Source organism: Narcine bancroftii, chromosome 11, assembly GCF_036971445.1.
Source record: "Narcine bancroftii isolate sNarBan1 chromosome 11, sNarBan1.hap1, whole genome shotgun sequence".
Taxonomy (NCBI): Eukaryota; Metazoa; Chordata; class Chondrichthyes; order Torpediniformes; family Narcinidae; genus Narcine; species Narcine bancroftii.
This window is the reverse complement of record NC_091479.1, coordinates 18099490-18120589: the sequence shown is the minus strand read 5'-3', so window position 1 is coordinate 18120589 and position 21100 is coordinate 18099490. Positions and strand designations below refer to the sequence as shown.

At 45.1% G+C, this 21100-nt stretch overlaps 1 protein-coding gene across 9 annotated transcripts in view; it reads left to right on the top strand.

The window, feature by feature from the left end:
• Positions 1-21100, top strand: part of LOC138745577 (casein kinase I-like) — a 168879-nt gene that overhangs the window by 90574 nt on the left and 57205 nt on the right. For all 9 annotated transcript variants that reach the window (XM_069902762.1, XM_069902761.1, XM_069902757.1 and 6 more), the window contains 3 exons: positions 586-737; positions 16715-16949; positions 20270-20355. In XM_069902762.1, coding sequence (XP_069758863.1) covers positions 586-737; positions 16715-16949; positions 20270-20355 — 473 coding nt within the window. The remainder of the gene's footprint in view (positions 1-585; positions 738-16714; positions 16950-20269; positions 20356-21100) is intronic.

Genomic DNA, 21100 nt, shown 5'->3' with positions numbered 1-21100 from the left:
CCCTTGCCCTACATTGTTCAGACCAGCCATCCAAAACCACTTTTTTTAAGCAATGGCCCCCTTAGGACTCTGCTCAACATTTATTCCCCCCTTCCCTGTGAAGCAATCAGGTTTGGCTGGGTTTTTTTTTCCAGTACTACTCTCCTACCAACTACAATAAAATCCCCGTTATCTGGCATTCAATCAACCAGCAAGAAAATTGCAGAAAATAGAGGTAAAAAAGCATGGAAGTTCAAAATTGGCCGCCCCTATTGGACACTTTGCCAGTTACTCAACGTGTAACCAGAAAATTCACTTATTGGCATCTACTAATCTCCATAGGTGGCGGATACTAGGGATTTTACTGTGCATCGTGCAATCTTAAGCAATGGGAAAATTCACTTATTGGCATCTACCAATCCCCATAGGTACCGGATACCAGGGTTTTTTACTGTACATAATTTTTTTTAAATGATTTCAGCTCATGTTCACCCTTAAATGTGCTGGGGCCTCCATTGAGAATGGCTGGTATAGATCACAGAAACATGATCCCATAAAAAGTCAATTTGGGTTTTAACAAACAGTCTCTTGTTTTTTTTCTTTCAGCTGAAGGAATTCCTCAGGTTTATTACTTTGGACCATGTAGTAAATATAATGCCATGGTTCTGGAGCTGCTTGGGCCAAGTTTGGAGGATCTCTTTGACATATGCGACCGAGCGTTCACACTGAAGACTGTCCTAATGATTGCCATACAGCTGGTGAGTGGGGCTCAAATAATTCTTCATGAAATCTTTTGTTCCTGGACTGCACTGAAGTTTAACATTATTGGTTTTATATTTGGTTTAAACACAAGGTTGCCTCTGCGCTATAAGACATTGTCCTCGTGTTTCAATACTGTCGAGCTAAATTTTCAAAAAATTCTGTTTGAGAAGTTTGTTTCCAGGTCGTAGGTTTTGTTTCACTGAGGTTCTGAACCACTTCCCTGAGGTGACTGCAATTCTGGAGTCTTGTTATCTCATAGAACATTCCAGAACAGTACAGGCTCTTCAGCGACTGATGTTATAAACCTTCTCAGCAATTAAAACCTTTCTTACCGTACACCCATAATCGTCTGATTTTCTTGCTCCCGTGTGGCTATTTCTTCTTCTTCTTCTTTGGCTTGGCTTTGCGGACGAAGATTATGGAGGGGTATGTCCACATCTGCTGGAGGCTCGTTGGTGACTGACAAGTCCGATGCGGGACAGGCATGTTAGAAATTAAAGTACCTTTAAAGAAATTGCTCGAGACAAAAATTGAGAACAAAGAACATTTATTACTACAACAATGCAAAGTTGGGTGCTTCCCCTTACCCTGGGAATACACACACATACTGGGGCTCACCCAACTTTTATACAGTCAATTTCAGTATCAGAGTGCCCTCCCCCTTACATTCTTCTGCCCCCTGGATGGGTTTGGCATAGGTAATCCTTCCTGCCTACGTGCAGTTTCAGTACACTTGGAGGACCAGGGGGTATCCTGTGGGTGTCCCATCATGTCATTGTCCTTATTCACACCTTCCTGATTCTCGGGGCTACAATCTCTTGGTATGCGGAGTTGACTCATTCTATCTAGGGTTGGCTAATTTCATATGTATAAATCTGTGTATGGTTAGCTAATTAGATATGTAGGACTTGGTACTTCTGTCCAGGGCTAGGAGACCTTTATCTGATCCAGACTACCTCAACTTCCTACATTCTATTGTACCTTACCATTCCTTTTCTTAGTCTTATGGTCTTGTCACAAAGACTAGAAGATTCTTATGTTAATCGTGCTGACTCTGCTTTCCTGCATCCTAACCCCCAAGCTTATCCTGTTTGTACTGGTTACAGCCATTAACTGATGAACTTTAGTTTCTTCCATGTTCATAATTTTAGATCAATTTTCCCATCTCTCACAGGCAGGCACGGTTGCAAGGGAAAATTGGTTGTTGGGGTTGGGTGTTGGGTTTTTCCTCCTTTGTCTTTTGTCAGTGAGGTGGGCTCTGCGGTCTTCTTCAAAGGAGGTTGCTGCCCGCCGAACTGTGAGGCGCCAGGATGCACGATTGGAGGTGAGATCAGCCCACTGGCGGTGGTCAATGTGGCAGGCACCAAGAGATTTCTTTAAGCAGTCCTAGTACCTCTTCTTTGGTGTGCCTCTGTCTCAGTGGCCAGTGGAGAGCTCTCCATATAACACGATCTTGGGAAGGCAATGGTCCTCCATTCTGGAGACGTGACCCACCCAGCTATCTAAGAATCCTTTAAATGTCCCTATTGTACCAGCCTCCACCACCATCCCTGGCAATGCATTCATTCTAGGCATGAGCTACTCTTTGTGGTTAAATTTTTTAAAAATGCGGAATTCTCCTTTTAGCTTTCCTCCTCTGTCATTCGCTTGGGAAAAAGGTGCTGCCTGCTCACTCTTATCTATGCCTCTCATAACCATTATAAACAGACTTTCTTTGAAAAGGAGCGATACAAATGGGCACTGTTGAGGTGAAGAAGCTTTATTTACTGCAATAAATCTGAAGCAGCAGATCTCAGTTGCAATAGAAGTGCCTGCCTGCTTCACAATCGAAAAGAGGATCCATTCTGCATGTGTTTGCTTACCAGCTCTCACGGGTGTTTTTTAGATCTCAAAGTCTGTGAAAAATTTAACATAATGACTCACCTTGTGATGGTTTACCCCTTAAGTTCCTCTGCGCATTGGTCACCAGTGCCTTTACACGGAGTAGTGTGGCCCGAGTCATCAGCAGGGCGTCGAATTCATGAGGTGAGTTTTGCAGTGCAATTTAGACTGCAGGCTTCCCCCGGAAAGTAGTAGGGGCCCTGCAGGATGAATCGCGGTGCGGGAATCGACTCAGAACTCCTGCCCTTTTTAGACTGCCCGTGTAATGGCAAATTGTGTTGACTGTGCTGTTACGTGCCTGCAGTCTAAAAACCCTAATTCCTGCGCTGTGCAGAACAACTCTTGAAAGGAAGTTAGTTACAGATGTAGCTTTCTGTTATCTAGAATCCAGATGATGGCATTATTTACACTTGAGAGGAAATCTAGATCTGCAATTAAAAGATAAGATTCCTTTGTAACAAGTCTTGCAAAAAAATTCAATTGAACAAGAGGATTAATTAATGATAATAAATACGATTGTGCCAAAAATTTGTAAGTCTCGAAAGGGAAAAGATTTGCTTTATGATATGTGGAAATCTATGAGTTAAATCAGTGGTTAATTCTTATCCTGCAGTACAGTTGGTATTTGCTGATAAGAGTTTGAAACTTGTACACCCTGAGGGTGCATTGCATTATTTATGTCTGTGACACCTCTCACCCAAGTGTTCTCTTAACTTGTGTGCTCTCATCACCCTTGGGCCAAGGAATGGAGCAATCATTGCTGCTAAAGTGTTATTTCTAATTACAAATGCATAAGGTTTTTTTCTCTCTCCTCACTTCTGCAACTACTGATGGTCACCAGCACGATACATCCCACTGAGTTGGCTGTTGGGTGTCCTGGGATTGGAATGGGGGTTTGGCTTTTTCACACTTGACCACTCCTAAATGGGACACTGAATGCCTTCACACTTGCAAGGAGCCATCCCCGGGGTGAGGACTGCTCTACCTTCTCTTTCTTTTCTTTCTCTTTGGCTTGGCTTCACGGACGAAGATTTATGGAGAGGTATGTCCACGTTTGCTGCAGGCTCGTTGGTGACTGACAAGTCCGTTGCGGGACAGGCAGGTACGGTTGCAGCGGTTGCAAGGGAAAATTGGTGGGTTGGGGTTGGGTGTTGGGTTTTTCCTCCTTTGTCTTTTGTCAGTGAGGTGGGCTCTGCGGTCTTCTTCAAAGGAGGTTGCTGCCCGCTGAACTGTGAGGCACCAAGATGCACAGTTGGAGGCGATATCAGCCCACTGGCGGTTGTCAATGGGGCAGGCACCAAGAGATTTCTTTAAGCAGTCCTTGTACCTCTTCTTTGGTGCACCTCTGTCTCGGTGGCCAGTGGAGAGCTCGCCATATAACATGATCTTGGGAAGGCGATGGTCCTCCATTCTGGAGACGTGACCCACCCAGCGCAGTTGGGTCTTCAGCAGCATGGATTCGATGCTTGCGGACTCTGCCAGCTCGAGTACTTCGATGTTGGTGATGAAGTCATTCCAATGAATGTTGAGGATGGAGCGGAGACAGCGCTGATGGAAGCGTTCTAGGAGCCGTAGGTGATGCCGGTAGAGGACCCATGATTCGGAGCCGAACAGGAGCGTGGGTATGACAACAGCTCTGTACACGCTGATCTTTGTGTTTCTTCAGGTGGTTGTTTTTCCAGACTCTTTTGTGTAGTCTTCCAAAGGCGCTATTTGCCTTGGCGAGTCTGTTGTCTATCTCTTTGTCGATTCTTGCATCAGATGAAATGGTGCAGCCTAGGTAGGTATACTGGTTGACCGTTTTGAGTTCTGTATGCCCAATGGAGATGTACCTTCTACTGTTAGCATCAAGCAATGATGGACCTGCCATAAATCCTGATCTATGTATTATGATCTTATATTTGAACAAAATTAATTATGCCTAACATAATTAAGCTTTATGTGCAGCACCATTTGAGCCCTTCAGCCCCTGTTGTTTTTGTGCTGACCTATATAAACCTTTATAAGGGACCGTGAACCATGGGAAAAAGTGATGGCGGACCTGCCCTCCCAGGATTCCATGTGGCAGAGAAAGGGCTGTGTACCTGCCTGCATGCATGGAACATTCATAGAGGGGTTCCTCTGTTGCACAGCATTCTGGGAAGTCAGGTCCACTATTGCTTTTTTCCCCCATGGTCTTTATAAATTGCACGCTATAGCGCTACCCATTTTCCCAAGCTGTTTAAAAATTGTCCACTATTGCTTTTTATTTTCTCTCTCTCTCTCTCTCTCTCTCTCTCTCTCTCTCTCTCTCTCTCTCTCTCTCCCCCCCCTCTACCCCCCCTCCCCCCGTAAAGTTTAATCTTTTCTTTCTGCACTCGCATAAAAACTTGGGTAATTTCAATCCCACAATGCAATTACCCATTACACACTTGTCTAATTGCATTGCCGGCATCTGCAGACACCAGGGATTGTACTAGGGGTCGAGGCCATCAATCCCCGACGTGAGATGATGTCATCTGACACTGGCGTTGATTTTGCTTTCACACTTGCCACTTTAAAGGCCAATTGGCGGTTAAATTCCTGGGATCGCTTGCTATGTTGGAGAATAGCGGTGAGTGCAATGCTTTTACAGCGCCAGCGATTGGGAGCAGGCCTGGGTTCAAATCCCACACTGTCTGGGTTCTAACCGTGTCTGCATGGGTTTTCTCCGGGAGCTCCAGTTTCCCTCCACCCTTCAAAAACGTACCGAGGTGTAGGTTAATGAGGTGTAAATTGGGACTTGTGGGTTCGAATTGGTCTGTTGCAGTGCTGAACGTCCAAATTTTAAAAAAAAAGAAATTTAAATTAAAACAAATGTAAATTAAAATATTTAAAACATTTAAAATGTTACATCTTAGAGCAGTCTACCTTGACATTACAGCTTTCTATTTTATGCAGGGAACACTCTTTTTAATCTAGATTTTACTATCATTATCAGTGTATATTTTTGAAGTATTTCAAGTAAATGAAGTTATTAAAAATGGTACATGAGAAACTTTGCACAATAACTGGTAATAATTTTTATTTTCCTCGCAAGCAAGTCGCAAACGTGCAGTGTCAGCTTCTGAATCAGAATTAGAGTGCCACGAAATTCATTAAAGCAGCAACATGGTGCAAACATCCTATAAGCCACGTTTCAAAATAAACTCTTGTACCTTCTTCAGTATGATGCTGAACCAAGCCATGAAAGACCCCAACAATGAAGACGCTGTTTACATCCGGTACCGCACGGATGGCAGTCTCTTCAGTCTGAGGCGCCTGCAAGCTCACACCAAGACACAAGAGAAACTTGTCCGTGAACTACTCTTTGCAGACGATGCCGCTTTAGTTGCCCATTCAGAGCCAGCTCTTCAGCGCTTGACGTCCTGCTTTGCGGAAACTGCCAAAATGTTTGGCCTGGAAGTCAGCCTGAAGAAAACTGAGGTCCTCCATCAGCCAGCTCCCCACCATGACTACCAGCCCCCCCACATCTCCATCGGGCACACAAAACTCAAAACGGTCAACCAGTTTACCTATCTCGGCTGCACCATTTCATCAGATGCAAGGATCGACAATGAGATAGACAACAGACTCGCCAAGGCAAATAGCGCCTTTGGAAGACTACACAAAAGAGTCTGGAAAAACAACCAACTGAAAAACCTCACAAAGATAAGCGTATACAGAGCCGTTGTCATACCCACACTCCTGTTCGGCTCCGAATCATGGGCCCTCTACCAGCACCACCTACGGCTCCTAGAACGCTTCCACCAGTGTTGTTTCCGCTCCATCCTCAACATCCATTGGAGCGCTTACATCCCTAACGTCGAAGTACTCGAGATGGCAGAGGTCGACAGCATCGAGTCCACGCTGCTGAAGATCCAGCTGCGCTGGATGGGTCACGTCTCCAGAATGGAGGACCATCGCCTTCCCAAGATCGTGCTATATGGCGAGCTCTCCACTGGCCACCGTGACAGAGGTGCACCAAAGAAAAGATACAAGGACTGCCTAAAGAAATCTCTTGGTGCCTGCCACATTGACCACCGCCAGTGGGCTGATAACGCCTCAAACCGTGCATCTTGGCGCCTCACAGTTTGGCGGGCAGCAACCTCCTTTGAAGAAGACCGCAGAGCCCACCTCACTGACAAAAGGCAAAGGAGGAAAAACCCAACACCCAACCCCAACCCACCAATTTTCCCCTGCAACCGTGTCTGCCTGTCCCGCATCGGACTTGTCAGCCACAAACGAGCCTGCAGCTGACGTGGACATTTACCCCCTCCATAAATCTTCGTCCGCGAAGCCAAGCCAAAGAAGCAGAGTGAAGAGTGGGGGGGTGGGGGTGTGCTTTCTTAAGACATCACCTTTTGTAGGTGCCCTCGATGGAGTGAAGTCTGGTACCCATGATGTTGCAGGCTGAGCTACAACCCTCCGGAGTTTTTTCTTGTTTTGAGTATTATCACCTTCGTACCAGACAGTGATGCAATCGGCCAGAATACTCTCCACGGTCCACCTGAAGAAGTTTTTGGAGGTCTTTGGTGACATACAAAATCTGCTCAAACTCCTCACAAAGTATCCGCTGGTGAGCCTTCTTTGTGACTGTGTCGGTGTGGAGGCCCCAGGACAGGTCTTCAGAGACGTTGAAACCCAGGAATTTGAAGTTCTTGACCCTCTCCACTGCTGACCCCCTCAATGAGGACTGACTTGTGTTCTCCTGGTCCCTCCTGAAGTCCACAATCATTTCCTTGGTTTTGCTAATGTTGAGCGCGAGGTTGTTATTTGTGACACCGCTCAACGGGCTGATCTTATCTCCCTCCTGCATGCTTCCTCATTGCCATCGGTGATTCTGCCGACAACTCACCGGCAAATTTGTAGATAGCCTTGAATTGTGCCTGGTTAAACGGTCATGGGTGTTTAGCGAGTTGAGCAGTGGGCTAAGCCCACATCCTTGAGGCACACCTGTGTTGATGATCAGTGAGAAGGCGTTTCCAATTTGTACTTACTGTGGTCTTCCAGTGAAGATCCAGTTGCAAAGGAGGGTTCAGAGGCCCAGGGTTTGGTGGTTGTTGACCAGCACTGAGGCCTTTTAAAGCAGAAGTTAGTGCTACTGGGTGGTAGTTGTTGAGGCAGCTCGCACTCTTCTTGGGCACTGGGACGATTGATGCCCCTTTGAAGCAGGTGGGGACGTTCAACTCCCAGGTTGAAAATACCTGTGTGCATTCTGGCTTAGCTCTTTGCAAAAGATTAAACCCCGTACCACAGGAGAGCCTTACTGCAGCAAACTGTCTCTCTGCTGTTGTTCAAACACAAGCAGGATTATCATATTCCCCACCTCCCCCCCCCCCCCCCAACAACTAAGGCCATAACCTAGCCTCACGATAACACTTACCTGTGAGAGGCTTGAAAACTCTTGCAAATTTTGAGCAAAGATTTGGGACATTCTTCCCCAACAATTGAGCTAATTATATAAGCTGTAGGACACCATTTTAATCCTTTTTATCTGTACCCCCTGGGAATCCTTCATTACTTGAAAGGTCCTTTGACTGAAGTGATATTCCATTTATTAAGATTCAGTGGTATTGCTTGCAGGAGATGAACAGGTTTCCAATTAACATTCCTCCCTTAATCAATCAGGTCAGATCATTGCTGTGTAAGAAATCTTGCAGATTAACCACCATCCAATTTAAAAGGTAGCTGCACTTCAGGATGTAAAATATTCAGTATCTGCAAGCAAATACTTAAATGTAAAATAATTGTTACATTATTTTAGGTCAATTGGGTGTAGTGGGCTTGTAGGCCAAAAGGGCCTGTTATTCTGTTGTTTTTTAATAATTACATTATTCCCAGCATATTAGTTTTTTTTGTCACATTTTCCATGGCACTGTTGCTTTAACTGAAGATGTAACAATCCGTTTAATTTTTATTCCTTTTGAGGGAAAAAACCCCAACATTTAACGTATCCACGAACGCAAAATAATTTTACATCGTTAATATAATTTGTATATTTTCCATGCTGTCTTAATTGAAGATGTAACACATTTCTATTATAACTGCATGGAACTGTAAATGATGTTGCAAGTCATTTTAAGCGGACCGGGAAAGATCTTTGTCCAACCAACCTGGCACGTAGATGTGTTACTAAAATTTGGGCTTAGATTGCATTCAATGCAATGAAATTTGGGCTGGTTGAAGTGGAAATCCAGCCAGGCCCTATTAGAATCGTGGTGCAGCACAAAATGGCTCAACTTGTCCATGCCCAGCCGTGATCTCAATTGATGGATCACCCACAGCCATTCTCAACGGGGGCCCTGCAATCCCCATGTGTGGGACTTTAAGTAAAAGTCTTGTTGTTTTCTTTCCACCTCATGCAGCATAAATATTTTTGATGTTTTTATGTAGTTGGTAGGACCTCAACAATGAAGACGCTGTTTACATCCGGTACCGCACGGATGGCAGTCTCTTCAATCTGAGGCGCCTGCAAGCTCACACCAAGACACAAGAGCAACTTGTCCGTGAACTACTCTTTGCAGACGATGCTACTTTAGTTGCCCATTCAGAGCCAGCTCTTCAGCGCTTGACGTCCTGTTTTGCGGAAACTGCCAAAATGTTTGGCCTGGAAGTCAGCCTGAAGGAAACTGAGGTCCTCCATCAGCCAGCTCCCCACCATGACTACCAGCCCCCCCACATCTCCATCGGGCACACAAAACTCAAAACGGTCAACCAGTTTACCTATCTCGGCTGCACCATTTCATTGGATGCAAGGATCAACAACGAGATAGACAACAGACTCGCCAAGGCAAATAGCGCCTTTGGAAGACTACACAAAAGAGTCTGGAAAAACAACCAACTGAAAAACCTCACAAAGATTAGCGTATACAGAGCCGTTGTCATACCCACACTCCTGTTCGGCTCTGAATCATGGGTCCTCTACCGGCATCACCTACGGCTCCTAGAACGCTTCCACCAGCGTTGTCTCCGCTCCATCCTCAACATTCATTGGAGCGACTTCATCACCAACATCGAAGTACTCGAGATGGCAGAGGTCGACAGCATCGAATCCACGCTGCTGAAGATCCAACTGCGCTGGGTAGGTCACGTCTCCAGAATGGAGGACCATCACCTTCCCAAGATCGTGTTATATGGCGAGCTCTCCATTGGCCACCGAGACAGAGGTGCACCAAAGAAGAGGTACAAGGAAATCTCTTGGTGCCTGCCACATTGACCACCGCCAGTGGGCTGATATCGCCTCAAACCGTGCATCTTGGCACCTCACAGTTCGGCTGGCAGCAACCTCCTTTGAAGAAGACCGCAGAGCCCACCTCACTGACAAAAGACAAAGGAGGAAAAACCCAACACCCAACCCCAACCAACCAATTTTCCCTTGCAACCGTTGCAACCGTGCCTGCCTGTCCCGCATCGGACTTGTCAGCCACAAACGAGCCTGCAGCTGACCCCTCCATTAATCTTCGTCCGTGAAGCCAAGCCAAAGAAGAAAAGAGGAGAGAAGTACGGAAGAAACCAAAGCCTGACTGCTTTGCAGGGAAAGGGACCCATACTGAAAACAAAAAGGTTGAGAATGGCTGCTTTAACCCATTTGCCTGTTTTAGCCCATATCACTCCACTCCTTTCCTATTCACTACCTTTAAAAATTGTAATTGTAGCTATGACAGCTTGTTGTAACCACCACCTTAGATTAATAGTTATTCCGAAACAGGCACTTTAGCAGAACACATCTATGCTGACCAAGATGCCTGTGTAAATGTGTTTGGTCTAAATCCCCCGCCGCCCCCACCCCAAACCTTTTCTATCCATATGCCTGACTAAAACCTGTTGAAATGTTGTTGCACCTGCCCCTAACATTTTCTCTGGCAGCTCGCTCTACATACCCACCATTCTCTGTGTGAATAACATTCTCCTCAGATCCCCTTTAAATCTTTCCCTTTTCACGATAAAACTATTCTCTCTAGGTTTAGACTCTCTCGCTGTGGGAGGTTGGGGTGACAAAGACTGACTCGTTTACCCTACCTATGCCACTCCATGATTTTAGGACACTCCTCAACTTCCAAGGAGCACGATTCCAGCCTCTAATCACTCCAAGACTTATAGACCTGGTAACCTGCCTGCCAGCCTCTCAGGGTGCTCTATTCTGGCTCAGCCCACGGTGTAACCATCTCCATGAAGTCTTTATCAGTCGCCCCTTTTCATTGATGGTACCTCCTGAAGGCTCAGAGAGTCGCACAGCTGCTCTGACCCATGAGTTGGGCCTGAGAGGAACTAGAACTGGACAAGCTTCCTGTAAGCATAGTTGTCAGGGACTTTTTGACTTCTTGATTTCCCACATCTCACAGGAGCACTCTGCTTATTGCCATTATTACCCTATAGTAACTCCAGAATTTAAAAGCATTAGCACTTTGACATCAAAACAGCCGAATGAAAGAACGTTAAATCTCCTTCCAATCATCAATGTCCAACAGCTGCGATACATTCTGTTATATTTGTGGCAAATGTACGCTTAATGCTAAATTTGATAAAAGTTAATTTAATGTTTCTCCAACTTCCTATGTGATAGAGACAGCAAATCTGAAATTGCCTTTGTATTCACTTGAAGTCTGCCATAATCCCCAGTTTTTCAGGAAGCAACCCCTTTTAAAAAAAATTGTTGTCCAGTGTTATTTGCAGAAGAAAACTTGTGCATTATTGCCATGCGCTTATATTTGCGTCATTGGGGTTTGGGGAATGTTCATAAACTAGCTGTAAGCAATATCAGAATAAACACGTATGCTACAATTTTACTTCCCTGCAGTCGCTCCATATAAAGTACTCAGGTTTATTGGTGATTTGAATCCTTGTTTGTCAGCATGGGAAAGAAAAGGTGATATTTCTTGGAACATACAGGCATTTATTGTGTAAATGCCAAAAAGGAACACGCAGTCAAGATTCTCAGATGTAGATTCAATTATGATTCTTATTAGCTTGCATCCTTTGAATATTAATCTATGTCGTTTTCCTTTCTTCACTGCTTCTGTTTGAACTCAATGTCAGAATTTATTTCATGCAATAATCTCTATAGCAAGCAGGAGATGAATCTTTTTGCATTGGGATGGAAATGAAAATTTGGCAGAATGAAGCACGGTGGAATAATCTGCGATTATGTCGCTGACAGCTCAGTGATTGATTTGTTCCAGTTTTGCTTCATTCAATTAAACATTTGCGCAAGTCCTTCCTTAGCATCCCTTTCAAGTAAAGAGGAATAGAAGCATATGTTTTCATTCTGTCAGAGTCATGTACACAAGGGGGGTATGGTTAATGAGGTGGTTAGCACAAGGCTTTTGCAGCGCCAGTGATCGGGACCGGGGTTCAAATCGAGTGCTGTTGATACATTCTCCTCGCATCTGCGTAGGTTTTCCCCGGGCGGTCTGGTTTCCTCCCACCGTTCAAAACGGGGGTGTAGGTCACTTGGGTGTGATTGGGCAACATGGTCTTGTGGGCCGAAAGGGCCTGTTACCGTGCTATAAATCTAAATTGAACATTTGAAATTTAAATGGAGTTCTGCTTGAAATTTCACTGCGGCCTCCCAAAATACAGCAGAAAACTACTATTGAATCAGAATTTATTGTCATGAACATGTCACAAAATTTGTTGTTTTGGACCTGCTTCACTGTGCAAATATTTGCATAAACCACCGTACAAAAAAAATTTTAAAAATAGGTGCAAGAAAAAGTCAAAGTGAGGCAGTGTCTGTGATTCATTGATTATTCAGGAATCCGATGGCAGCGGGGAAGAAGCTGTCCTTGTGCCATTGGGTGCTCGTCTTCAGGCTCCTGTACCTTTTTCCCAATGGTAGCAGAGTGAAGAGGGCACCTTGAGGACACCGCCTCTTGTAGATGACCTTGATGGAGTGAAGACTGGTGCCAGTGATGTCGCAGGCCAAGTGAACAGCCCTCTGGAGTTTTTTCCTGTCCTGAGAGTTGGCACCTCCATACCAGACCATGATGCAACCAGCCAGAAAGATCTCATGGTCCACCTGTAGAAGTTTTTGAGAGTCTTCAGTGACATACCGAATCTCCCCAAACTCCTCACAAAGTAGAGCCGCTGGCGAGCCTTCTTTGTGATTGCATCGATGTTGACACCCGGGAATTTGAAATTCCTGACCCTCTCCACTGCTGACTCCTCGATGAGGATTGGATCGTGTTCTCCTGAAGTCCACAACCATCTCCTTGGTTTTGCTGTTGTTGAGTGCAAGGTTGTTGTTGTGACACCACTTAATGAGCTTATCTATCTCCCTCCTGTACGCTTCCTCATTGTTGTCTGTGATTGTACCGACGACCATGGTGTCATCGGCAAACTTGCAGATAGACGTGGAATTGTTCCTGGCCAAATAGTCTTGGCTGTATAGTGAGTAGAGCAATGGGCTAATCATGAGCCCTTGAAGTGCGACTGTCTTGATCGTCATACCTTTCCCGTTCCTCAGCTCTACTGTAAAGTCTAGTAGACGAGCCCTCTGGTCTGTCCTGCCTGAGCAACGCTGTGATATTTTCTGTGATAGACAGTGCCATTCTCCCCCTACACTGTTCTGTCTCATCTGAAACAGGGGGTCCAGAACATTAAGCTGTCAAGTCTGCACTTCCTGCTGCCAAGTTTCTCTGATGGCCCTAATGTCATAATGCCCCACATCAATCCACGCTCTGCACTCATCTGCCCTTCCTACAATACGACTTGCATTGAACTAGATGAACCTGAGAAAACTGCCATCACGTACAACCCTTAGACTTGTAACGTTATGTGCAATCTTCAAATCTTTACTCTCCCCCCCCCCCCCCACCCACAACTCCACTCCCCTATCTCCACATCCCCCTGCAAATCTAGTTGAAACCCTGGAGCAGTACTAGCTAACCTTCCCACAAGAATATTAGTTCCCCTCCAGTTCAGGTCCCACCTTCCCTAGAAGAGAGCCCAGTGATCCAGAAACCCGAAGCCCTCCCTCCTACACCATGTCTTTATAGCTACATTTTGTTGCATGATTCTCACTTGCACATGGTACAGGTAGCAATCCTGAGATCACAACCCTGGAGGTCCTGTCTTTCAACCTAGTGCCTAACTCCCTGATCACCCTTCCTCCACACGTCATTCATCCCTACGTCGACATGAGTCCAGGAATACACAGATCCTGCTACAGCTGGACAGGGCCTTGATGAGACCCTACCTGGAATACTGCGTGCATTTTTGGACTCCTTATCTGAGGAAGGACATCCTCGCCATGGAGGGGGTGCAGAGAAGGTTCACTAGACTGATACCAGGGATGGAAGGACTCGCATATGAAGAAAGGTTGGATAGACTAGGCTTGTATTCCCTGGAATTTAGAAGATTGAGGTGGGGGGGGGGGGGGGAATCTTATAGAAACATATAAAAATTCTTAAGGGTTTAGACAGACTAGATGCAGGTAGGTTGTTTCCAATGCTGGGAAAAACCAGGGGGTCACAGTTTAAGGATAAGGGGGATGTTTTTTAGGACTGAGATGAAGAAAAATGTCTTCTCTCGGAGGGTGGTGGATCTGTGGAATTCTTTGCTACAGGAAGTAGTTGAGCCTGGTTCCTTGTCAATATTTAAGAGGAGGTTAGATTTGGCCCTTGCAGCTAAGGGGATCAGGGGGTATGGGGAGAAGGCAGGAACCGTGATCAGCCATGATCATATTGAATGGCGGTGTAGAGTTGAAGGGCCAAATGGCCTACTCCTGCACCTATTTTTCTTTGTTTCTGTTTCTATGGTCATGGCATCTGGTTCCTCCTCATCCCCTCCTGAGAATGGCAAGAGCACGATCTGTTATATCTCGGACCCTGGCATCAGGGAGGCAACATACCACCCAGGATACTGGATCTCTTCTGTCCCCTAACTATGGAATCCCCATCACTGTAGCTCATCTTTTCCTCCTCTTAGCCATAAGACCAGACTCCGTGCCAGAGACCTCATCACTGTGGTCTGGGTGGTGGGGTCTTTGAGGATAGAGGCTCTATCTGGTCTCTGGTAGATTGTTTCCTACCCCCCCCCCCCCCCCAACAATATCCAAAATTGTATACTTGTTATTGAGGAGAAAGGCCACAGGGGTGCTTTTCCCTTTCCCCCTCCTGACTGACACCCATCTATCCTCCTCCTGCCTCCTAGGTGTCACAGCGTCCCAGTAACTCCTGTCTATCCCTCCCCCCCGTCTTCTGAATGATCCAGAGTTCATCCAATGTCAGCTCCAAATTCTTAAACCAGCTTGTAAGGAACTGCTCTTGGTTGCACCACACAGATGAAGTCGTCAAGGATGCTGTTGGCTTCCCTAACAATTGACATCCTGCAAGAGGAGAATGTCCTTGGGCTGGCTCCCCCTATCTATGAAATAGGAAAAAAGAGTTAGAAAACCCTGTCCTTACCTTGCCTCAACTCCTGCACCACTGGTTGCTGAAGCCTCAAAGTTCCACTCCTCACCGGGCCGTTCTGCTTATGCTTTCCCTTTTTTTTGGCTAGAACTTTGCTTGTATAGTCTCACGACTCGCTCGACACCCATTCTGCGTGGCCAGGCACAATTCAAATGCTATCTACAAATTTGCTGAAGACAACCACGGTCGTCAGCAGAATCACAGGTGGCAATGCGGAAGTGTACAGGAGAAAGATGGATCAACTGCTTGAGTGGTGTCACAACAACCTCGGACTCAACGTTAGCAAACCCAAGGAGGTGATTGTGGACTTCAAGAGGAAATTAGGAGAAGACATACCAGTCCTCATCCAATCTACAGTGGAGAGGGTCAAGAACCTCAAATTCCTGGGTGTCAACATTTCTGAAGATCTGTCTTGGATCCTCCATGTCAACACAGTCACGAAGACGGTTCGCTGGCGGCAATACTTTTTGAGGAGGTTCGGTACATCACCGAACTCTCTCAGAAACTTCTACGGGTGGACTGTGGAGAGCATTCTGGCTGGTTGCATCACTGTCTGGTACGGAGGTGCCTATGCTCAGGACAAGAAAAAAAAACTCCAGAGAGTTGTTAACTCGGCCTGTGGCATCACGGCACTAGGCTTCACTCCATCGAGGACATCTACAAGAGGCGGTGTCTTAAAAAAGCAGCCTCTATCCTCAAAGACCCAGGCCGTGCCCTCTTCACTCAGCTACCATCAGGGAAAGGGTACAGAAGCCTGAAGACGAGCACCCAGTGGCACAAGGACAGCTTCTTCCTGGATGCCATCAGATTCCTGAATGAACAACGATCCTTACTTTGGACTTTTCCTTGTTTTTTTAAATTTTGAAATGTGGTTTTATAGAAACACCTGCACTGTAATGACAATAAATCCTTATTCTGACAGTTTAAATGTAGGTAAACAATAAAATCTGCAGATGCTGGTATCTAATACATTACACAAAAATGTTGGAGAAACTCAGCAGGTCACACAGCACCCATAGAAATTGAAGACAGGCGATGTTTCGGGCCTAAGCCCTTCTTCAGGAGTGCCAAAAATGAGGCTTAAAGGTTGGGGTGGGAGGGGTGGGGGGCATCTGCCTGATTTTTTTTTTGTCTCTCTCTCTCTCTCTCTCTCTCTCTCTCTCTCTCTCTCTCTCGAAGGGCTCAGGTCTGAAATGCTGAGTGCCTTTTGCTTTCTATGGACCTTGCGTGACCTGCTCCAGCAAATTTGTGCGCTGCCCCAATTTAAATTTGTCGACATTTACAACTTGGGAGTTCAGTTGCTATTTCAACTCTCAAATTCAGGTTTCACCCATCCAAGTTAATGCTGCAGAGTCGGTCAGGTTGTACCTGCAAACGTCTGGTGGAGTTTGAAGGAGAGGGATGCTAAAGTCTGCAGACTCTGTGGTTGAAGTGAAAACACAATGCTGGAGAAACTCAGCAGGTACTTGATAGAGCAAAGATAAAGATGCACAATCGATGTAGGCGGCTGCCTACATTGTGCCAGACCTTGAAGAAGGGCACAAGCCAGAAACGTTGGCTATGTATCTTTGCTCTTTAAAATGCCTGCTGAGTTTTTACTTGAAGGAGAAGAGGAAGGGGCAAAAAGTGAAACGAGTTAATCTTCTGTTGTCATTAACGCACCTCATTTCTGTCCACAGCTGAACCGAATGGAGTATGTCCACTCAAAGAGTTTAATCTACAGAGACGTCAAGCCTGAGAACTTTCTAATCGGAAGGCAAGGCAATAAAAAGGATCACATAATCCATATAATAGACTTTGGTTTAGCCAAGGAGTATATTGATCCTGATACCAAAAAGCACATCCCCTACAGGGAGCACAAGAGCTTAACTGGCACTGCAAGATACATGTCTATCAACACTCACTTGGGAAAAGGTCTGTTATTTATCCTTCTCTGAACCTTGTTTCAATGGGGCTACTATACTGTAGAGTACTATATTACAGTAAAACGTCTGGTATCGGGCACCTATGGGGATTGGTAGATGCTGGATAAGAAAATTTTCTGCTTACTTGAGATTGTGTGTGGCACGATTGGCAAATTAACAGTGAGACATGACAATTTAAATTTACATAATTTTGACCTATTAATTTTCTGCAATTTTTGTTGCCAGTTGCTTGAATTCCAGATGACGGGTTTTACTATCTTTAGTACATGTGGTATAAACATTTCACTTGATGTGGAGTGAATTGAAGGAAAATAAAGGTAAAATGTAATCTTTACAGGTTAAATAAATGTTGCAGCAATTTAAATAATGAAGACTTCTCTTGTATTGTCCGCCCTAATTGCCTTCGAGGAGATGGCAAGGCCTTCTTGATCTGCGGCTGCCCCCCCCCCCGCCCCCCAACCCCCTTACTGTTGGCCAGCAAGTTTCAGGATTTACCATTGACGACAAGGGAAGCGCTAGGTATTGGTGGAGGTTCCCGGAGCCTGCCTACAGCTGTGCTCTCTGGGAATTGCTGGAATTGCCGAGGGGCTGCTGCGGCCCTCGTGCACTGAAAGTGGATGGAATGAACGCTCAGGATGCCCATCAAGCAGGTGATGTTGTCCCGGTCACTGTCGAACTTGCTGAGCAATGTAGGTACCGCACTCATCCTGGCACGTGAGGATCATTCCATCAAACTTCCCTGTTGGGAACAGAGAAATCCTGGAGTGTCAGGAGCTGAAGAATACCCAGCCTCTTGACTGCTCTTGTATGCACAGGATTTACATGGCTGGATTGGTCGAGCTTCTGATGACTGTTAGGTCTGCTTTGTTCATGAATGAGTGAGACAAACACCAGGCTGAGTCGAAATCAGGGTTCTTTGTTCTTTATTACCGGATTGTAACACTTGCGACTAAACATGTTAGTCGGAGAATGCATTCTGCCGTTATCAGCAAAATGGTGATTTTTTATACCCTTGGATACATGCTTAGAACATCATCATATCATTACTTGTCCAATGACTAAAACTGTTGCTATCCTTTCCCTGCTAGCTTCCTGCCTCTCAATCCATCAATGTCTCTCTTATCTTGTAAGTACAAGGATGCATTTACATCTTGTTACAGCCCTGTACATTCCCATCTCATGATGTTTTACCTAACAGGAGTACAAGGACACCTCCCCTTCTTGTTACTGCCCTGTACAGGGTAACTCCCTACACATTCCCATCTCATGATGTTTTACCTTACATGACCCAAAGGACGTGGCTGGTGCAAGACTAATTTGAAGCAATCATGTACATGGCGATAGAACATCCTGTCAATGGGCCCTCTCAACTTTTCCTACTTGACCCAATCTGCATTGGTAGGCTTTAAGTCTTGGACCATCAATCACAGGAAGAGCTTGGAATTCATGACCTCAGGAGATCCCATCGTTGTAGAAGGGAAGCTCTCTTACTGTGTGGTTACTTTTGCAATTTAGGGATCAACTTGAACAAATAATTTCCAGCATAAGATGGGGTAACTTATTTCACTGGTGTTGGTAAATAGAAACGTTATTTAGAACGAGCAGGTTGACGTTTCGATGCTCAGCTGAGAGGGCCTTGATTTTAAAGTTCATATGGAAGGGAGAACTTCACATTTCTGGTTGGACGTTCAGTAGCAATGGATCATTAACTAGTTTTTTTTTCAGTTCTCTCAACTGTAGAACTAGTAACCGCCACCTTTGACTCAGGGTTGACACAAATCTCCCGAGGCCCTTGATCTCCTGGAACCACAAAGCAAATCCACAAAATCCTGTAACAGGAATTACTTGCTTTCCGTGAGCTCCTGAATTTGATTGAGTCTGTTCCTTAAAAATGAGGAATACCTGGAATTTCAAATATTCCCTGAATGGGAAATGCCCCAGTGGAGACGAGGTGCCATTCGATTTTAGAAGCCAGTGGACCCGATTTATAAATTTGAAGAATAGAAACTACTGCAAGATTGATCATCATGTGGCATCCTGTGTGTTTAAAATAGAACTTAACTTCGGTTCATTTGGGGGTTATTAATATTCTGATATTTAGACAGGTCGAGAACTTCCGTCTCAAAACTTCTTGTTCCAAATGATTTAAGCCACAGAGCACTCATTTTGATTCCTGATTTTAAAGTTTTTCTGTGCTGAGGTACATCCCAACATTCTGTCAATTTGGTGGGATAAGTTCATACATTCAAGATTTAAGATTTTATTGTCATATAATAAAACAGAAAATATGATATTACACAAAATTTCCTTTAGACTACCGTGAGGCAGACAAAGATTTGCTATCAGCAGAAATTGCCTGGCGCCCCCTACAGCAAGAGAAAGAGAAGCAAAAGAAAGTCCCCTCAGAGGGATACCTGAATGTACACAGCTTCACTTTCAATGCTCCCGCAGTCTCCACAACCTTCGGTCTAAACCATCGGCAACCCAAGTTACAGATCCAAACCTCCGACATTATCGGGGACCCTTCAGTTCCCTCTTGCATCTCAGTTCCAATACCTGGTACCCCAGTCCACAGCCTGATGTAAATTCCTTGGCCGCAGTCGCCAATGGCTCGCACCCTGTGTGGGTTCTTCGCCTTGAGTCGCCAGCAGCCTGTGCATTCTTCAGCCTCAGAGCTCCTCACCAGTCTGCCGCTGTGATCTTCTCCTCTGCTTCTCCCTCTCAAATGGAGATGCGGGGGGAGGGGGGGTGGGTGGTCTCTCTGATTTTTGGTGCCCTGCGGCAGACCTCCACTTCCTCAGAGTCTGCAACCCCTTGTGACCGCTGCCGACCAACTTGGGCCCAGACCCCGTGGTCGCAGGATTTTTAAAGTTAAACCACCGTTGGTTCCAATACCAAACCATTGAAAGCCATAGGGACCAATTGGGCCCCATGGAGCAGCACTGTGACTTTGTTCTCCACAGTTGCCTTTTGAGTGATCACCAAGGAGAGGGGGGGGGGATTGTTTAATGCCATTATATAATTTTGGAGCCTTTTTATGACTGAACGATAATATTACAGAGATGTCTTTTTGCAGAGATATGTTTTATTTTGCTCATTAATTGTCAACTTCCTAGAAAGTGCACTGCAATTGTTAATTTGGATTTCTAGTTCTTGATTAAGTTTGTCGTATTTCCAGCTATGTATTAGAATTTACTCGGCAGTGTTCAGTGGTTTCTGATGTGTATCCTGTTACGCAGATTTTTACTGGACTTTTCCCTCTTCAAATGTGTTAGATCGGCAGTAAATTTTCTTCTTCTTTTATCCTAGAGCAAAGCCGCAGAGATGATTTGGAGGCTTTAGGACACATGTTTATGTACTTTCTACGAGGGAGTCTTCCCTGGCAGGGATTAAAGGTGAGAGTAGTGCGAACTTTGATTTTCAGTATTGTACTAATGCAAATAATTTGCAGCTGGTGATCATTATTTTTGTTGAAGGAGATTTGTGTGTTAACGACATTTTTTGTGTATTACAAAACCTATCTGGTTGGAATTGCCCTCAGGTATCCCATAATTCTGTGGGTCACTAGGCATCCAGGGATAACCATGAGAAGTCTATTGATCACGGGATTTCAACTGTTTGAATGCACAAAGCAGAGGCTCAGTTGCTTTTTAATGTGAATTGTACCCGTTTTCCTCAAATCACTAATGATTTAAATTGTTTATCATTTTGTTTGAACCGTGCTTGTAACAGCCATGACCAAAGACACTTTAAAACAGGCTTGACAATGTTTTGTGTTGGAGGTGATTTATAATTTTCCCCGTAGATTTTTGTGCAATAAGACCCTTGGTGTCCTGCACCTATGGGGATCGGTAGGTACTGAATAAGTGTATTTTCCGAACGCTTGAGATGGCGCATTTCATGACTGGCGAACTAACGGCGAGGCCTGCCAATTTTAAACATGTACTTTTTACCTATTTTCCGTAATTTTCTTTGCTGTTTGGTTGAATTCCAGATAATGAGTTTTACTGTATTAATTGCAACAAAGATCTTGAAGGTGTAAGAAGCCATAATTCCTAACCTATTCCTGTCTCTTACTCTAAATTTCTGATCAACGCCGTATTTTAATGATTCCAGTTTTGTTTCTGAGTTGAATTAAAA